Here is an 18849-nt window from a genome sequence, read left to right as displayed (position 1 = left end):
TCTCTATATGCACAATTCTCACTTCGAGACCTTGAATCATGCTCATCAAAATATCAGAATTATACACAGGTATGAAAGAATCACGAATTCTTCGAATGAATCGTGTAATTTCAGTCCTACACAAAAACATTCTCCTCGAAACCTTCTGGCTCTGGAGCGATCTCCCGAGAGGCTCTCTTGAAGGAGAAGGAGGTCTCTCCCCCACTTCCATGTGATCTGGCTGAGTGTTTCCGGTCCAGAATTTGCCCTGACGACGATGCGGTTTCGAGGCTCTGGTACCGGTTTCCTTGAAGGAAAGCAGACTGCCAGGAGCTCCGGGATGATGAGCTCCTGAGCCTTGCTGAATTGGAGCGGGACGCCATCCTCAGAATCTTCAGCGGGTTCTCCAGGGCTTTCAGGACATAGCGAGCAGAGGGCCGCCTTGATGCCTTTGAATTCAGACATGTCTTTGCGACAATTGCCACCGCCCACACCTCTTCGAGATGGTCCTCGTCGACAATGAGCAGAGGGTCAATGATCCTGGAGATGCTCTCCTTGTCATTCATGTCGATGCGGTTGAGGGTGTTTGTCATCCACTCTTCGGAGGCAGCATCGTTTGATCCACTTACACCAAAGTTGCCTGTTACTAGCTCAAGCATCACCTTTCCAAAGCAGTAAACATCATAAGAACAAGTTGCTGGTGGACCTGTCATGTAAAAAATGCAAAGGGGAACGTTAACCATGAAACTTGCTTGTATGCATGCACATGTATCACGTCAAATAAAATGTTACTCCATCTGTTTCATATTATAAGATGTTTTGGTCTAATCTAGGTTTATTTATGGATCAATGAATATATTTTAGATATGTGTTTATATTTAACGTCCATATGAATCTAGGCAGAACCATGACATCTTATAATGTGAAACAGAGGCAATAATAAATAGCCATGCGTAAGATTTCTGTACCTGATGTGTTCTTGTCAAGAGACCTGTGACAAGAAAGAACCAAATATCATCGTCAGTTAGGAGCTTTAGCTAAGCAGTAAGCAAAAGCTTTTAGAAAGATGTTACTCGTTTCAAGCACATAAAGATAGAAGTTTGCTCAACTAAAGACAACAGGATTAGAAGTAGGTGTGTGCTCTGTGTGGTGGACTAACAAGTACCAACTACCAACTATCATGCAACTACTATAGAGAATAAGTTGTTATTTTAGGTTATCTCTAATCACCAACCCCTTTCACAGCAGAGTATCACCTGGTCTGCCATCCAACAGAACAAAGAAACTCAAACGGCTTCGTAGTTCTCTGCTATTCCCAGATTTACTACAGAACTCAAGTTGTACATATTGTAGTATCTGTCAACTAATATAAGGGAGAAAGCAAAACATGAGCGCAAAATTTATGTTAATAAGGATAAACAGTTCCACAGTTCAGTGGTTGAGCATTTGACTGCAGACCAAGATGTCACTGTTCAAACCCGTTTGGGTGCTTCTGTTATTTTTGTAACGGATGATCCTATGTAGAGCATGCAATTCCCTATTTACCTAGTAGTGTATTTAAAAAGAACATCAGTAGGGAATTGCATTCTTTACATAGGATCATCTGTGATCTATCAATATCACTGTTTGTTTTTATTCTCGCCTTCCATTTTATATTATTGTTCTTTTCTAATTTAAAATACAAATTCAGAAAAAAAGACCAGCAAATATGGTCATCAGTGATTATGAAAATTCAAAAAACTGTACAACCAACACATTCAATCGCCATCAGTGCAGTTTCTCATCCTAACCCATAGTATGTAGAAGAAGAGGGCACAGGTCGCAATCTTACCTTGATGATCTCAACAAACGAGAGAAGACATTCTGGCTTCCCCCACTTTGCTGTGCACATACATCACTCATACTCCCAAGTCGCACTTCAAATTTATCGTCAAGAAGAACACTACTTGCTTGGATATCTCTGCAATTACAATAAAGAAATCATAACATAATAAATAACAATGTGAACACTAATATCATAGAAGAATCAGGTATTCAAAACATGTATCAACTTGGAGATGGCTTATTGAGTTAGAAAAGTTGAGATAATAATAAAAATTCCCTAGTCAAAGAAACATAAGACAGCAAATATGAGAATTTTAAACAGGCAAGTGGGAACAAAAAAAATGACTGCTACCAGTTATGTCCATAGCACCATACCTACAGTTTCCTGAAATTGTTGATGACATACACAGAACACTAAAGGTAAAATATCAAATGCACATCTAATGCCTTGATTGAGACTTGGGACCTTGGTATAGTTGATCACTAGTCAAAAGAAACCATATACATCTTCAAATAATAAGAACACATAACCGAATGAAGAAAAAGACAAACAAACCAACCAACTGCAGAAAGAGACACGAACAGAACTAACAATTATATATCTACCAATAAGAGTTACCAGAAAATGACAAGTCATATCGAAATGTATACTTTTAATTACAGTGGGTCAATGCTTCTAGACAACTACACAACATGCACAGATAAATCATATGCAGTCACCCAAAGAAATTTCATATGCAAGTTTTTCTCCATTCAGCAAAAGTGCCTCAGTGAAATAAGAAGTAAACTGCTGTGTAAATAAATCCAAGAAAGGCACAACAGACACATAGAGGAGTCCCAGAAATCACAAACCAAACAATTGAATTTTAATTAAACACTTCTTCTACTTCACTATTCTTATATCATTTCCAGTCTTCAACAAAACTTACACCGAGTATGGCTACATCATAATCGAATATAACCCACCGTTGTAACTATTTAGAGTAGGACAGACAGTCTAATATTAGGCTGCACCAACCAATAGGATACTAGAGGGTGTACCAAATGAATTTCCTAGATGTCTGGATCATATAGAATACTGAATTACCTGTGAACTAATGGTGGGCGACACTCATCGTGAAGGAAGCACATCGCCTCAGCTACACCTGTTGCAATCTTCAGTCTTGTTATCCAATCCAATGATGGCAAGCTATCTTCTGTGTCCACAGGTTTCTTGTGCAATGCATTAGTCAAGTCCCCCTTAGGCATATACTTGTAAGCCAGAAATTCCTCTTCATCCCTTGACAAATGTCCGAGTAACGGAACAATCCTCTCATGTGAATACCTTCTATAGAAGTCCAATTCACTCGCATGATTGCTGATGCTCTGTGTATTGACCTTCTTCACAACAATGTGGGATCCATTCTCAAACACGCCATGGTAAATATCTCCCGAGTGGCCATGCTTGAGGAGGTTGTCATCTCCAAACCCACCTGTGGCATGGACCAACTGCTCATAGTTGAACTCACCAGAAACGACAACCGCATCCTTATGTCCAGAATTGGCTCTTGATGACACTGCTACGGGTGATGATGTCACCGGATTTACACTACTATCCCTCCTACGCACGCCGCGTGTGCTTTCCTCATTTGTATCGACCCCTCTCCCACGCCCGCCTGTTCTTCCCGCCTTCTTATGCCTTGCCAAACAGAATACCAATGCACAGAAAAACACAACCATCAGCGTTGCCGCGGCTGCAATAACTCCAATCAATAAACCCTTGGATATCCGACTCTTCTTCTTCATCGGCTCCGGTGATGTCTGTGGCGAAGCTGCGGGTGCCAGAGCATCAACAAGCCCCACCCCTACCCTCCTATAGAACTCTTCACAATCAGCACGGTTGCGCTGATCTGGCACACCAGAGAAGCAATTCATCCTAACATCTACATTTCCATCAGACACATTCCAAACCCCATCAAAGTAGTTGCTTGATAGGTCCACCATCTGGAACCTCCCCTTGAGGGCCCCAATGGCATCGCTGACCACACCATACAAAGAATTGCCGGAAATGTTGAACAACGAGGCGGCTCCATCACCGTTGATGGCAGTGACATTGGGCAGCCCGCCGGTGAAATTGTTGCCGGAGAGGTCCAGAAAGCGAAGCCCTCTGATGGACAGCAGCGACCCCGGCACCGGGCCAGACAGGCCATTCCCCGAGAGGAGCAAGCTCGTCAGGTTCCCGGACACGCCAAGATCGGCGGGGAGCGTGCCATTGACCTCGGCGGAGCGGAGGTCGAGCACGGCGAGCGACGGCGGGAGGCCGCTCCCGAACCACGCCGGCATCTCCCCCGGAAGCGCGAACCCGGACGCATTGAAGAGCTCCAGCGCCGTGAGGTTCCTCACCCCGTCGACCGCGAACCTCGGCGCCCGGGCGCCGACCCGGGTGCGGCGGAACCCGGCGACGCTGACCCCGACGACGCGGCCCCCGCGGCAGGTGACCCCAGCCCACCGCGCGCACGGGTCCGCCCTCGCCGGCCACTCCCTCGCCCGCAGCCCCAGCGACGCGCGCAGGCTGAGCAGCCCGGCCAAATCCGACGCCGACGCCAGCCTCTCCTGCGCCTCCACCTCCACAGCGACGGCAAGCACCACCACCACCGCCGCCACCGCCACCAAGCGCCGCGCCGCCATGGGGGACGCGCCGTGCTTCCGTCAGCTCACCGCGGCGCGGCCGCCATGGATGCGCGCGTGAGGTGTTCGCGGAAATGCGTTGGTGCGGGGGGGAGTTGACTGCGGCGCGGTGGCGACGAGGCGTCGAGGCGAGAAGAGAAGAGAAGAGAAGACGCGACAAGAAACCGGCATGTGTGCGAGCGACTAAACAGAGCCAAAAAAAGAAAAAAAAAAGAGATAGGCCGGTTTGGTGGGGCCCAATGGCAGCCAGCCGTGCTTGGTGGGCCCGCGCGGCCCACGGGCCGCCCGCCACGCTCTTTCAATGCGCCCGTGCCCGACTGGTGGGGAGGCGGGCGACGGTGGGGCTAGCGTGGGCCCCACGTGGCAGTGACCGGCCGGAGGAGGCGGCGCCGGCTGGGGCGCGGTGGGGCCCGCCTGTCGGTGGCGTTCGGGATGACGGCGGACAGGTTTTACCGTTTCGTTTGGGACGGATGGAGACGGGCGGCTCGGTTTTGTCCCCGTCCCTTTTTTCCTTTTTCCGTTGGGGAGTTTTTGGTTGGCTTTTACTCCTGCTCAGCTGTAATTTTTTTTTGGGGGTTTCTTTTGAGATGAACTGAGCTGTAAATCTGTTCGTATGAATTTCGCCAAATTTTACGCGTTTCTAGTTCAATTGAATTTTATTTTATTCTTAAATGAGATGAACGATGCATGGTGGTTGGATTGGATGCAAAAGTTGCAAACGTTCCTGTTGTGTGGGCTTGTGGCTGGCAACTCCTACACGTATTGTAGGCAAGTACAATACTGTTCAGTTGACATTGCGAGGTCATAGATCATGGGATTACCCCATTAGAGAAGTGAGAATTAATCCCTCCGTTTTATAATATAAAATATTTGATCATTTGTCTTATTTAAAAAATTATAAAAATATTATTTATTTTGCTTGTGACTTATTTTATTATCAAAAGAATTTTAAGAACGACTTGTTATTTTTTATATCTATACTAATTTTTTAAATAAGATCAATGGTTAAACATTAAAAGAAAAAGTCAAGTAATAGAGTATACAACATTTAAAAAGATACATTATTTATGTTAAAGGTGTTTCGTGTAAATACTCCATGTCTAGAGGTTAGTAGGGGCAAATCACTAACGAGTTGACACCATTAATTTTGTCACGTGGTTTCTACATTTATCTCTACTTGATACATCCTCCATCTTACGTATATCATCCAGCCGGTAAGTGTTTTATATATTCACCCACTAGCTAGGCGTTGGGATCTAGTTTTACAATCTTTTCAAACAAAAATCTATTTTTATTAATTTGTTATAAAGAATATATAAATAAAAAATCATCATTTGATAGGGCTCTAATTGGGCCGCAGTGGGCTGCACAGCTGCAACACTGAACACCCAAAAGACAATGCGCAGCCATTGGGGAGCAATAATGTCGCTGGGATCGCCGGCGAGGTGCTCGCCTTGGCTCTTCACCGGCTTCTCCTCCGGTCACCGTATCGTCTGACGATTTTTTCTACTGTTTTACAAGTCGGGCTCTTTGCTCTTTTTGCCTTTGATCTTTCCTCCTGTCTGTATGCAAGTGCAATCGTTGTTTGTTTCGTAGTTTCTTGGTCTCTGGTTTTACCGTCAGAATCTTAGCCAAGTTGTCTGAAATCTGTCTACTAAATAGACCTGATTGTTGTTCAGTTTTAAACTGAACTTTGCAGGCAAAATCAATCTGTGCATGTTAGTGTCAGGATCATCATCTGATGGAAACATTATATTACATGCATTTGCATGAGTTATTATTTAACAAATTGCTCTAGCATAAACATTACAATTGATGAACTCACAGCACACATTCCCCATCAGGCCACCTACATATGTGCACCAAACAGCAATCTGAACAATACTGAACCAATAGTCATCACTGTTTGTCTGTTTCATTGAGCAAAAGATATGTAGCGTTACAAGCAGAGATTCCTCCCCATCCCTTGCCTTTCTCTCTTGTTTCTTACCCTGTTTCTTCTAATGCTATGTCAGAGTGCGCTGGCTTCTTGTGTTGCTGTACAATTTATACAAGGAGGCAGAACAAGATGACTACACTGTACATTACAACAATTACGGCCTTAAGCTATGCTACACTTCATCAAGTAGAAGAAGATCTTGGGGTTGTGGGATCTGGGGGTGTCCGAGAGATGACAAAGTGGTCGACGACCCGCACCGCATTGGTTGGGTCTGAGCCAGAGGCGGCTCTCCACTTGCTAGGGAATTTCCTGCTGTAGCTCATCTGGAATGGCTCCTTTGGTTCCATATCCCAGTCTGGATCCAGCATCCATTCTTTCGGCACCTGTTGATTCACAAAAGCACAACAATGTTTGGTTCTTTCTAAAGAGAGATGCATGTGGAATTCATAACTTGATGATGTTTTGCAGATGGCTACCAGGGGTAAATATCTTAGTATTGGGGTTAAAGATACATGACAAATGAAAGAGAGAGAGAGTGTTTAATCGATACATTGCTTAGTTGATAAACAGAAGTTAACTCAGCAGGCTTCTTACCTTGTCGACAGCCAGGGTGAAAACTTCAAGATCTCCATTCTTCTTGATGTGGAACCGTGTAAATGCCTTGTAATTGGCTATGCGCAGTGAGGAGAAGGCCTCATCAAAATGGATATGAAACCAGTTTATGCAGATGTACAAGTAGCTCCCAAACACCAGCGATACAACAGGTGTTGACAAGACCCAAAAATACAGGAACACACAAACATAGTAGATGATAGCTCCTCCTCGAGGAAGAGACTCTATTCCTTTTCTGCAGATTGTGCTCCGGGTTACTGCCATAACCTGAAACAGCAAATACACATTATATTGTTGAAAATGCTACAGGACGTTAGAAAGAGTGATTCTTGTATGTATAAAGAATAACCTCAGGGATGTCAAATGCAGACATAAGGTACTTAATGCATGCAGGGTAAAGACCAAAAGTCCATTGTTCCAGACGAGTGCGAAGCCCTGTAGGATCAGGAAAATGCTCACTTTCGACCTTGCGGTACCACTCGTAGAGGGTATGGTAGCCTGGAGGAAGACAGGAATAGAAAATGAACATTCAGGCATTAAATAGCAGAGAAAAAAATAGCTGTAGGAATAAACATGTGCCACGTTGCAACAGATAAAGTGGTATGAGAAATCAATTCAATACAATGGTTGCATTAGTACACTGTCCTTGTCTCTTCTACAAACATTCCTTGGGCAGAGAACTTTAGGGTGACGACCATTACACATATCACAATGATAAAGTTAGACACAAGTTCTTCTGAAATAAAAATGGAGCTAGAACCAAAGAACCTGGCAGTAAATACTGAAACTACTATGTAGCTGCATTAAAATTCAGACAGCTATGATAAAGCATGGTGAAAATGGTGCGTCCCTTCTCAAACCAAGAGAGAACACAGGGTTATAGCTTGCAAGGGTTCAAGATGACAAAACATTAAATGATATATCAAGCAATGATGCATCCAAAAAAAGAAAGATGAAACACTGACCTGATGTTGCCAATAGATTATTGCGGATGCATATCTCAATAGCCAATTCCATAAGAAGCATCAGTAGCACTGCTGAAGTTAGATGAGCAGCAGCATGAAGAAAACCAAGCATGGCACGTCTTCTACGTGATAGTTTTGTGGGTACGAAGAAAAATGATACCATCAATAGAGTAACAACACCAGCCAGGGATACATAGGAATGCTCCAGAATCTCAAAAACAACATTCCACATTGCGGTGAAGAAACTATTAACACGGTCACCCCAAGAGTCTTCATGTAAGATACGGAAGGAGTCACACTGAACATCAAACCATACTCATGTCAGACCACAAAAGAACAGTAATTGAGAAACTTTTAGCGCTGCTCTAATTTCAGTTTGATACTCTAGTGATTCAAAATTGGTAATGTTGCTCTTGTCGCTCTAGCTTCCATAATATGGTACAAGTGCATTTATCATCTAAATAAGCATTATTTATCACCAAATGTTGGTCCATAGAATTCAAGCAGCAGACTACAAAGAAAACGTACAGGCAACTATCCCTACAACGTACAACTAAATGTGCTCCTGAAGTCTCAGATATGTTAATGCACCCTTGGAAATAGGCCTCAAATGATTCTATGAGCAAAGCCCCGATGACTTTCTTAAATATTACTACCTCCGTCTTAAAATACTATCCGTCTCAAAATACTAAAACCTAGTACTAGATTTGACACAATCTAGTACAACGAATCTAGACACATCCTTTGTTCAGATTCATTCTACTAGGTTACGTCAAATCTAGTACTAGGCTTTAGCATTGTGAGATAGAGGTAGTAGTTAACAAAACAAAATAAAAATCAAAGGATATCAGGAATTATTCTGATATCTGAAATCCTAAAGTACTCCAGAGAGCATAAGTCATGTTGAACGTCAATGCTAAGTAGCAGGGCATAATCATCAATGAACTTATACCACCAAAGGTATTTTCTGTGCTATTAGTTTGATTGGACAAGCATATACACTGTTGGAGGACAATAATTTCATGAAATCTATAATTTAGCACTTATATTTGCATTAACTAAACAGTTCATAAGCTTAACGAACTTCTATGAATATAATTCATAAAAAAAATAGTCTCTCACCTGTGGGAACATCGAGAAAACCAAAACAAAGTATACAAAACCGCCAATGACATCAAACTGCCAATTCTTTCTTCGGAACTTCAAAATATTACCAAGTGCAATCTGGAAGGAAAAATAATGAATAAAAGTCAATTGGTAATAAACTAAATCAAATCATGAACATGAAAGATCAAGCTCTGCTATGTATCAATCCAAATGAAGGCACAAATGCATGAATTGACCTTACCCTGCTAGAATCATCATAAGAAGGATATGCAACTTTCGTCTCATATTTGTTCCCATAAAATTCTCTGAAATTCTCAAAGACATGTGTTGGATGCAAGAACGCCCCACCACAACCATTTACAAGTAAGTGTTGCACATGAATTGGTTCTTTCGATTCAATGCAAGAGTGACGCATATAATGGTGCAGATCCCCAGCCATCCGCAGTTTGCATCTTCCCCTAAGGTATTCACGAATTAGATATGCAACATTTGTTCCAGTTTTATCACCCCAGTACCAATCAAGAAGCCAATTGGGCTCATGAGTTATAAGAATTACAGAATCACTTTCTCCAACCTGCATAATTAACAATAGTATTAGTCAGTAAGAATATCCACACGCAGTAAACTTCACATGGCCACTTGAGTAAAGAATTATGCATAATTTTCTGATTATGATTACAATGTCTAGTACGTACTACTGATCTGTAGAGTAATATCTATGGTGTACTAGTACTACAATCATTATATTTCTATCAGAATAACTGAATCATAAAAATGTAGACCACAGCATCTGGTAAAACAACAATTTGCTAATATCTAGAACATAATATTATTACCTTCTGTTGACATAACTCTGCAAAAAACTTGAACTGGTAGACATCAATGTCACCATGAAGAGCTTGGTCAAGGCCAAAAACCCACCACCCATTAGGAAGCTTTAATGCAAAATAACTCCTTTTCTGAGGTAGAAACCACCCACCCAGCCAACTTTTATGACAGATATACCTCATGAATGTGTGCAGTCCATCAAACCAATCTGCTCAAAACAATGTAGATTTTGTCAGACCTATTCTTCAATAGATCAACCCAAAGAAGTGTCTTGGAAACATCATTGAGCATTCCATGCCAAAACAACATTAGCATAACCAATAAAACACATAAGCAAATGGCAAGGAATTCATGATAAGAAATTCTGTAAGCCATGATGGTACTGCATTAAATTACAGATGAGTAACAGTTACCATGGTTTCCAGGAATCATAAAACACTGTGGTCCACGGTATTTCCTGAGCTCAGAAACTCCAAGGGGAAGTTCAGGTTTCTCCAATGCTATGTGTTCAGGTTTATACCAAGCAGGAGGCTGGAGGGCATATTCAAAAGGGCAGAAAAAACGCCGTTCATACGAAAAGGAGGATGGATTTGGATATCTGTGAAGAAAAGGGGGGGAAATCAACATTTCTGTGGAATACGCTTATATCAATATGGAAAATCCAAAACTGTGTAAGTTAACTTTATAACAATGGAAAAGATACTAATGGTGTGACATGATATCAATATATAAAATATCAGCCTGCAGAACTATAACAGTCTGCGAGGAATTCTTTTGCTCGTAGTGTCTACATAATGTGAATTTTAAGACTGAATATAGAAACATACGCTAGGTCTCCACCAATAAGGAGTAGTTGTCCACGGGGAAATGTTTGCCTAGAACCATCAGATTTTATGGCTAAAGAAGGTTGTGCAAGTAACCGTGCTACAGCATAAGTTGAGTTGCCACCATCGCCTGTATCTGCAATGAAATCAAACCAGAGTTCGTCTTTTCCATCAAGATGATCATAGAACAAGTCACTGCTCTTAGATTCATCTGGAGTTTTGTTCATAGCAGCCTGGTCGAGAATAAAAGGAAAAGGTCAATCGCTCAGTTAACAGGATCAGCCATTTCAATAAGAAGTGCAAAGAGAAACCACAATGTGAAAGGACATATATAGATCATTCTAGTGTTATCAAGTATCAACAGGCAACACAGTGCAAAATAATAAATAAAACATGGGGGAAAGGGGTCATGTGATAAGGAAAAACTGAAAACTAATAATCAAAATAAGAAAGGAATAAGTCTCAACATCAACAGGTTGCTTACCTGCATCATACGCATGTCAAACCGACCAACAAAGAGAGTCACAGATACCATGAGATCAAAAACAGTTTTAAATAAATCAGTTGATGTCCTGCAGAGCAAATCAACAGGTAGTTAGCCACTGTATACTGCACCAAGCAAGATAGCAAGAGGTAGAGTGTCATCACCGCACCCAGAGTACCAAGGAACCATGTCCTCTAAATCTGGTTTCAGCTGTTTCTTCAATTTCTCGTACTCCGAAATTGTCAAAGGATGAGTTAGAGCCCATCTATAAACAACTCAAATGAAACAAAGATATGAAAGTGAGTTTTAGTTGGTCGTTATACAATTAACAGTGTGAACATGGTTTCCCTTTTAGCTTCCATTGTCATTTGGTCATTATACAATTACACAGAGTGAACATGGTTTTCCATTTTTGGTTGCCTCAGAAATTTCATCAGTATGTGAACATGTCTAAATATTCAGGTAGCAGAAACTAAAGAAACTGAACATTAACATATTATAGATTTCCCAAATATCTTATGCAGGTAGTCATTGACATTTTTGAGAGAGATGAAGAAGGTTAAAACCTCAAATATATACTGCTCTGTTAGATGAACAAATGGTGAACTTAATACCCTTTTCCGATATCAAATGTCGCTTTCTCAAAATGACAGAATACATATCATTGACATATGAATTTTCATAATACACACCAATAGTAAGCTATCAGGTGGATATGTTCAGATAGTTTCATACCCGGTCGACCGCTCGACAACATAATTGGCTATGTAAAGACCAATGAATGTAGCCCATAAAGAGTAGACAGGTGAAATGTCATTGGAATATCCGGATCCATTAGAAGCTAACTGGAGCAAACATAAAAGATAAGAATAAACCAAAAAAATAATCAAGATAAACAGAAAAGGTGAAATATACTAACTTCTCCATAAATGGCCCATTTAGATAGAAGAGGGTAATCACTAGCAGAGCCAACTGGTGCAAACCAGGATGAGCAAATCTGCTCTTTAAACTTATGCATACGCAACAGCTTTGAAATCAGTGAATTGTCATCATGCTTTTTCCATAGAGAAAATGCAATCCAGCTAGCAGTTCTACGGTCAATAGATTTATCTCTTGAAATAGTTTTGTTACCACAGTGGCTGTAAAGTACGCAACAAGCTATACTAATAACCTGCAACACAACACAAAATGCAGAAACAATAAGGGACAAATGCACAGATAACTAAACAAGATTAGGTGAAAGTACAGAATACTCATATAACTATCGAAAGCAAAGAAACTTACTGCACAATTTTGAATTATAGTAAGCATCTCCGGCTTTTTCTTTGCCATACGAGAAACAAGGCCCAAATACCACAGGCCAAGAAATATGACATGGAATACGATCAAGAAAATTAGAGAGGAGATATAAATGGTGAGGAAAAGAGAAAGGTTCATCCGCAAATCCAACCCCATTGACTGAAAACTGGGGAGATGGTATAGTGCTGCCAAGAATATCCAAGCAATATACCTGCATCCGGAAACAGCTTTAGAGAACAAAATACACCATGTTTACTTAATTTACCTACTCACAGAGTGAGGTTGCTTACCAACGACTAAAATTTGAATAGCTTGGTTTGATGGTCTTCCTAATAAAAGGTGAGGAGAAGAAATAGAAGAAACCAATTAAACAGGCATACATCGACCACCATTTGAAATTCTTATCCAACTTCATTATAAGAGTTTGCAAGTTATCCGATGAAACGAAGAAAAGCCAGATAGCAAATACAGCAATCATGAGATGTCTCGAGTGCTCATGTGGATATGGATATCTATGAGTCAGGATAGTCCTGACCCTCTCCATTTTGAGGGATTCAATCAGACGACCAGAACGTTGCTTGCGCAGTTTTTCTCTTCCCATAGAAATATGGCTCCCTGGATTCACTGGTATGTCATACTCGAAACCAAAGCAGAAACTGAAGGCGCTTTGTTACTGGAGAAATGTTACAGCTTTGTGGACAGTACTGCATAAATTAGATAAAAAAATGCTGATGTGTAAACTCATCTGCACAAGTAGTTAACTCAGCAAGTAATAATAAGCATGTCAAACATCAACATCAGACATAATTTATAAATTGTCTTCAGAGACATCCAACAAAAGCAAAACAGTTCTAAAAGAGACACAAACACATGAAAAAAAATCTAAATGCTGCATACAAAATTAGAATGTGCCTTGCCGCTATTCATGAATTAGCAGATAAAACCAATTTATTCGATACTGTTCCCTGAATTTTAACTTAAAGGGTCGATCCTAAAACTACTGTGCAGACTGTTTCTGTATGCTGGCACAGGCACACGATGATTAAAAAGAATTGTGATTCCACAAACAGATTTGCATGATATCCTACAGGATACAATCATCTCACTAGCTCTACACCAAAGCCTGTCAACATGGTTATGAGGTTATCCATTCCTTTCCACCGTAGTGGTGCTGCTACGGCAGTACCAGGTCTTCCTAAATTTGTTCAGATTACTCATTCTCAGAGAGGAAGAAGAACACACATTAAGAGAGAGAGAGAGAGAGAGAGAGAGAGAGAGAGAGAGAGAGAGAGAGAGAGAGAGAGAGAGAGAGAGAGAGAGAGAGAGACATAAAGTTTGTTATTTTGTACAGATACAGTCAGTCATACAGAAGGAAAGCCTGCCTTGTACACTCGCAAACAGCCAAATGCCGACGCTAACAAATCCGAATTCCGAACCATCGCATGATGCGAGGCATGTCCAAGCTCCAATCCGGTGCCCCAACCGGGTACTGCCCCGGTAGCGGAAACCAGGTTTTGAATTTTTTTTTTTTAAGGTGGGCGCTTTGCACGACGTGAGAGAGGGGCGGTGGTGTTGTGCAGGTGCGGACGGGTGGTGGGAAATTCAGATGGGGGGAAAAAAGGCTCGGCGAAGTCGAAAGCGCACACCTGTGGCCGGAGCCGCGGCGAGGGCAGGGAAGAAGAGGCGGTGAGCGGCGCAGCGATCTGGGCTGGGGCAGCGGCGGGGGAGCCACGTGGCGGCACGAGGAGAGGCGCGGCCGCAGAGAATTGGGGGATGCCGGCGGAGGGGGACGCTGCTGCTCGCGCTCGCTGTCGTCTCGTCTCCGAAGAGGGAAGCAAACACGAAATGGAGAAGGTGGGTGAGAAGAAAGAAGAAGAAACTAGGCTGGGAAGAAGCTTCCGTCCCACGCTCATCTGAGCGAGCACGAATCTCAAAGCAGCGAATCTTCCCTTGATTCCCTTTCTTACTGCCATCATCGACATTGCTTAAACGATATATTTATAAATAAATAATAATTTATAAATAAAATATTTATATATGTATTCTTAGTAATCTAAAAGTCGGATTGAAAAATAATTATGGTTAAAATAACTTTACTTAAAATTAGTAAATTTTAAAGTTTGGCTTATAAGTATAAACCGGAAAAGAACCGGATTAAAGCTGAGCGGAGCGATGCTTGGAGCAGCAATTCGGAGACATAGGATTAGTGCGTGGTTTCGTTGGAGACCACAGCTTATTGGGTTGCTTAATTGTGGAGGAGTTGACAACGAGATTGGATTGATGCCGCCCTGCCTCGACCTGGGAATGGGATGGTAGCAGCGGTGTTGCACAGCACATTCCTCTCTTGGAAGGAATAGATGCTGTTTTGTTGATTGATTGCGTCGTCAAATTGGTCTCAGCCTCTAGTCTCAGACAGGCTTTTGCACTTTTCTGCGCTTTAAATTTTACAGCCAGAGATGCTCTTTAGGTTTTATGGAAATTTCTCAAACAGTTGAACTGCTGGTACTGAATGAACAACTCGTAATTAATTTTGGGGGATTCTTCTATATTTATAAAGTAAAATTTAATATTTTTATCCTTAAATTTTGGTTTGGTTTTGGGGCTTTGTTATCCGAGTCTATTTTCTAACTTTACTTTTAGACCGCTTAGAACACATATATAAAATTTTTATTTGTAAATTATTTTCATTTGTAAATATGTCATTTGACTTTTAAAAAACATAAATAAATAATAAATAAGTAAATAAGGTCCTTGGTTGTTAAGCTTGATTATCTATAAGCATTGCGGTGATTGTTTGGTATTTTTATAAAAAACCAAACGTCATATTTATAAATAAAAAATAATTTACGACTAAAACGTCTATATACATATTTTTAATGTTTAAAAGCCATTGACTAAAAAATAAGCTTTGGTACGAAGTCCTAAAATCAAGTTAAAAATTTAAATTTTAGTTTATAAACATAAATAAAAGAGAAAAGATAAGACGATTACAAACACATTATACTGTTCTTCCCGTTTCATAGACTGCATTTCACTTTAACTTTATTCCAAATCAAAATTGTTTAGAAAAATATAATAACATCTACGACATCCAGATTAGTTTATTTTGGTGTAAAAATATTACTATGTTTTTTTATAACTTAGGGGTAATTTAGTTCCTAAAAATTTTTACCCAAAAATATCACATCGAATCTTTAGACACCTAAATAGAGTATTAAATATAGACAAAACGAAAAACTAATTGCACAGTTATGTAAGAAATCGTGAGACGAATCTTTTGAGCCTAATTAGTATGTGGTTATCCATAGGTGCTACAGTAACCAACATGCGCTAATGACGGATTAATTAGGCTCAAAAGATTTGTCTCGCGGTTCATAGGCCAGCCGTGAAATTCGTTTTTTCATTCGTGTCCAAAAACCCCTTTTGATATCCGATCAAATGTCTGATTTGATATGCAAAAATTTTCATTTCACCAACTAAACACTTCCTTAAAATATGAAAAGTTACTATATCCGTTTTATATTATAGAGTGATGAATGTATATAATTTATATCTAGATGAATCTAAAAAGTGAAAGGGAGAGAGTAAATAACAAGGATGACACGTGGTGACGTGCTGATGTGCATGTGCAGCTGAGGGGTAAAAAGAAAGAGGACCGTGGCCGAAAGAGAAAGCTTTGTTGCAGTTTTGCCGGTCTACGTGTCAGCAACGTGGAGTGCAGCATCAAGACGGCAAGAGAAGAGAGAAGGACGTGTGGCTACCCTAGCAACGGAGGTGCACAACCTCTCCGCGCCGCGCGTGGCACAGCAGGTCGCCGACCATCGTTGGCTGCTGACCAAAAGTGCTTATATTATATTATGGGTACTAGTTTAGTTAATGATGTTCTAAGAGTAGTAAAACAAATGACGTAAACGGACTTTAGAAATTAACACATTACATTTATGCTTATATGGAGAAGATGAGAAATAAGATGGAAGAAAAAACAGATACATATTTATAGCCCGCTGTAACATAGACTCTAAGACATATCGTGTGTATAATAGGTAGACCAACATTTATGATGTAGCATATGTTTTTGTGTAACTGTTATATAAGTTAGCTCCATGTTATATTAACATGGGTCCCACTATAATAAAAAAATCATTATTTCCTAGCTTTCTCTGTCATGCAATATTAAATGTTTTAGCTAAAATATTTTCTTAATCTAAATACCGGTTGCCAAAATAAGATATAGGTAATTAGAATTTCTAGCTTAATACTCTTGCTTGCACCTCTCTGGTATGTTTCAATGCACCTTCTTAAAACACATATTGAACCTACCCTTAACGCTATATGCTCACCTCACCGGTGACCATATATGTGCATGGGTAGGACGCGTTCGGCACTCTTCTAACTGGTCGTAGATCTTTCGTTTTGTACGTGTCTGCTAAATAGCTGATAAAAGTATCAAAAATTTCTACATAAAAATTGCCTTACTAATATATTAATTTATATTTAAGTTTTCTATATCTAATAATTAATTAATCATGTGTTAATTCACTCATATAATTTTCATTATGAGTTAATAAGCCAACTTAAAAAACATGATCTGGCGCTAGTTTTTACTCCCTCTCTATAACTGAAATTGAAGCTAACATACGATGCGTCCTGACTCAAACTCAGATATTCGTTTTTCTATAACGAAAAGAGTATATGCTGAAATTTAACGAGCTGTAGATTCTTTTTCTTCTTCTTCTTTTCTTTTCTTTTTTTCTTGGGCTGTGAAAACTGTCATTAAAGAAACATTTCTATGGAATTCCTCAGAGTAACCTACTCTGTATATTCCTAGTGCTCTCTCTAGTCATATATATTTAATGTTTAGGATAAAGTTTGGTAATATGGTTCTCATCAAATGCTTGTTCGAAAACAAAATAACTACCGTAGATTTATTTGCCTTGAAAAGTAACTTTGACCAAAATGATGGATTACGACGAACAAATACTCAATGCTTATATTTCTGATTCAGAACACGTTGGTAATACATATCGTTTGAAGCTTTTCTATAAAATATGAAAAGGTAATATATTCAAAGTTAAATATGAGTAACGCGTAGTGACACGTGTATTTAGAAACAATGAAAGTGTCATCGTAAATTCATAATACAAATAGCTTACTATATTTCATAGAATTGATGATTAAAGTTTTAAAAGATGGAGTAATTCATGTTCTGAATATTAAATATTTATGGTCGATGGGAGTACTCCTATGTTTTAGGAGTCCTATGTTTTCTTCTAAGCAAAACTGAGTGAATTCAGCATGAATAACTTATGCTCAAAATGGTGACAGCTCAACTAGAGTGGCATGTAGCCTATTTATTCTCGAATGTACCTGGCAATGGTGGTGTCAATATGGGCAAAAGGGCAACCATCCATAGCAAAGAAGAGGAAGGGCAAACCCTTATCAAGGCAATGCAACATTGGTACATTGTTGGCGCAATAAAGTAGCGTAAGAGGATGACATTGTCGAAGATGCAGAGGCGAGGTACGGGAGTGTCCTGGTGTCCAGCGGCGATATTTTAGAATATAGGGGCTTTACATGTGGGTCCTGTGTGTAAAAGAAAGAGAGATAGATAGATGGGAGATCTGGCATGTTGGCCGAAGGGTAATTAAGAACTTTCACGTTGTTTCTCTCGTATTTAATTAGAAATGAATATTCCAATGTGTGTGGTGTCCATGAGCTAATTCTCACATTTATATACAGTGCATTTCCTAAAATCACTCAATGTGGTGTCCTATAGCTAAAACCGTGAAATCACGATGTCTTGTAGCAAAATTTGTCTTTTAGATATTTTGTAAATTCATGGGAAGTCCGTCCCTCGTCACATTGTTTTGTGTTATTGTTTTAGTTCGATTTCCAAATTTTGTTACGAAACAGTGCTCATAAATTCCTTTAGACTTCATCATTCTCTTTCTTTTTTATTTATATTACTTACTAAACGACTGTCTTTTGCTACGGATAAAAATATTAATATTTCTTAAAATAAATATAATTTTATTTTTAATGAAATGTATCACCCATCTTTTTATGGAATATTTATGGTCATTTAATTTTATATATGGTCATTTAGAGGCTCATTGTTTCTCAATATTAAGACACTCTAACAATAATTTAAAAAAAATTAAAGAGAACTAAGTTGTAAATTGTAGAGGCATATTACTGTATTTAACTTCTTTAACAGATATATCTTTCCTTTTTCACCCTCCCGTGTCCTACATCTCCTTTTTTTCCAAATTCCCCTTTTCACCATTCCTTCTCCTCATTTTCTCCATTCCTTCTCTCCTC

General features: G+C 40.0%; 2 protein-coding genes across 2 annotated transcripts; both read right to left on the bottom strand.

Annotated features, from left to right (window-relative positions):
* Positions 1 to 72: 72 nt before the first annotated feature.
* LOC102703135 (probable LRR receptor-like serine/threonine-protein kinase At2g16250) lies at positions 73 to 4612 on the bottom strand. Its single transcript, XM_006657368.3, has 4 exons — positions 2891 to 4612; positions 1811 to 1939; positions 948 to 970; positions 73 to 685 (listed from the first exon to the last, which is right to left on the bottom strand). The coding sequence occupies exons 1-4, from the start codon at positions 4468 to 4470 to the stop codon at positions 117 to 119; spliced, it is 2301 nt and encodes a 766-aa protein (XP_006657431.2). The 5' UTR covers positions 4471 to 4612; the 3' UTR covers positions 73 to 116.
* A 1733-nt stretch (positions 4613 to 6345) lies between these two features.
* Positions 6346 to 14357, bottom strand: LOC102702861. Its single transcript, XM_006657367.3, has 16 exons — positions 14175 to 14357; positions 12819 to 13232; positions 12514 to 12739; positions 12149 to 12400; positions 11965 to 12074; positions 11399 to 11494; positions 11230 to 11317; positions 10749 to 10978; positions 10335 to 10519; positions 9930 to 10129; positions 9335 to 9667; positions 9109 to 9210; positions 7987 to 8284; positions 7371 to 7519; positions 7004 to 7288; positions 6346 to 6792 (listed from the first exon to the last, which is right to left on the bottom strand). Exons 2-16 carry the CDS (start codon positions 13127 to 13129, stop codon positions 6592 to 6594), a joined length of 3066 nt encoding a protein of 1021 aa, XP_006657430.1. The 5' UTR covers positions 13130 to 13232; positions 14175 to 14357; the 3' UTR covers positions 6346 to 6591.
* Between the last annotated feature and the right edge of the window lie 4492 nt (positions 14358 to 18849).

This window comes from Oryza brachyantha, chromosome 7 (genome assembly GCF_000231095.2).
Source record: "Oryza brachyantha chromosome 7, ObraRS2, whole genome shotgun sequence".
Lineage (NCBI taxonomy): Eukaryota > Viridiplantae > Streptophyta > Magnoliopsida > Poales > Poaceae > Oryza > Oryza brachyantha.
The sequence above is the reverse complement of the archived record's forward strand: the minus strand, read 5'-3'. Positions and strand labels throughout refer to the sequence as shown.

Excerpts from the sequence above, each read along its gene's own strand:
- LOC102702861 (XM_006657367.3), bottom strand. The coding sequence starts at position 13,129 with ATGGGAAGAGAAAAACTGCGCAAGCAACGTTCTGGTCGTCTGATTGAA. Across the intron at positions 12,401-12,513 it reads CTATAATTCAAAATTGTGCA|GTTATTAGTATAGCTTGTTG; the intron begins GTAAGTTTCTTT and ends GTTGTGTTGCAG. Across the intron at positions 12,075-12,148 it reads AATGGGCCATTTATGGAGAA|TTAGCTTCTAATGGATCCGG; the intron begins GTTAGTATATTT and ends TGTTTGCTCCAG.
- LOC102703135 (XM_006657368.3), bottom strand. The coding sequence starts at position 4,470 with ATGGCGGCGCGGCGCTTGGTGGCGGTGGCGGCGGTGGTGGTGGTGCTT. Across the intron at positions 971-1,810 it reads CGTTTGTTGAGATCATCAAG|GTCTCTTGACAAGAACACAT; the intron begins GTAAGATTGCGA and ends TTCTTGTCACAG. Across the intron at positions 686-947 it reads TCTTGACAAGAACACATCAG|GTCCACCAGCAACTTGTTCT; the intron begins GTACAGAAATCT and ends TTTACATGACAG.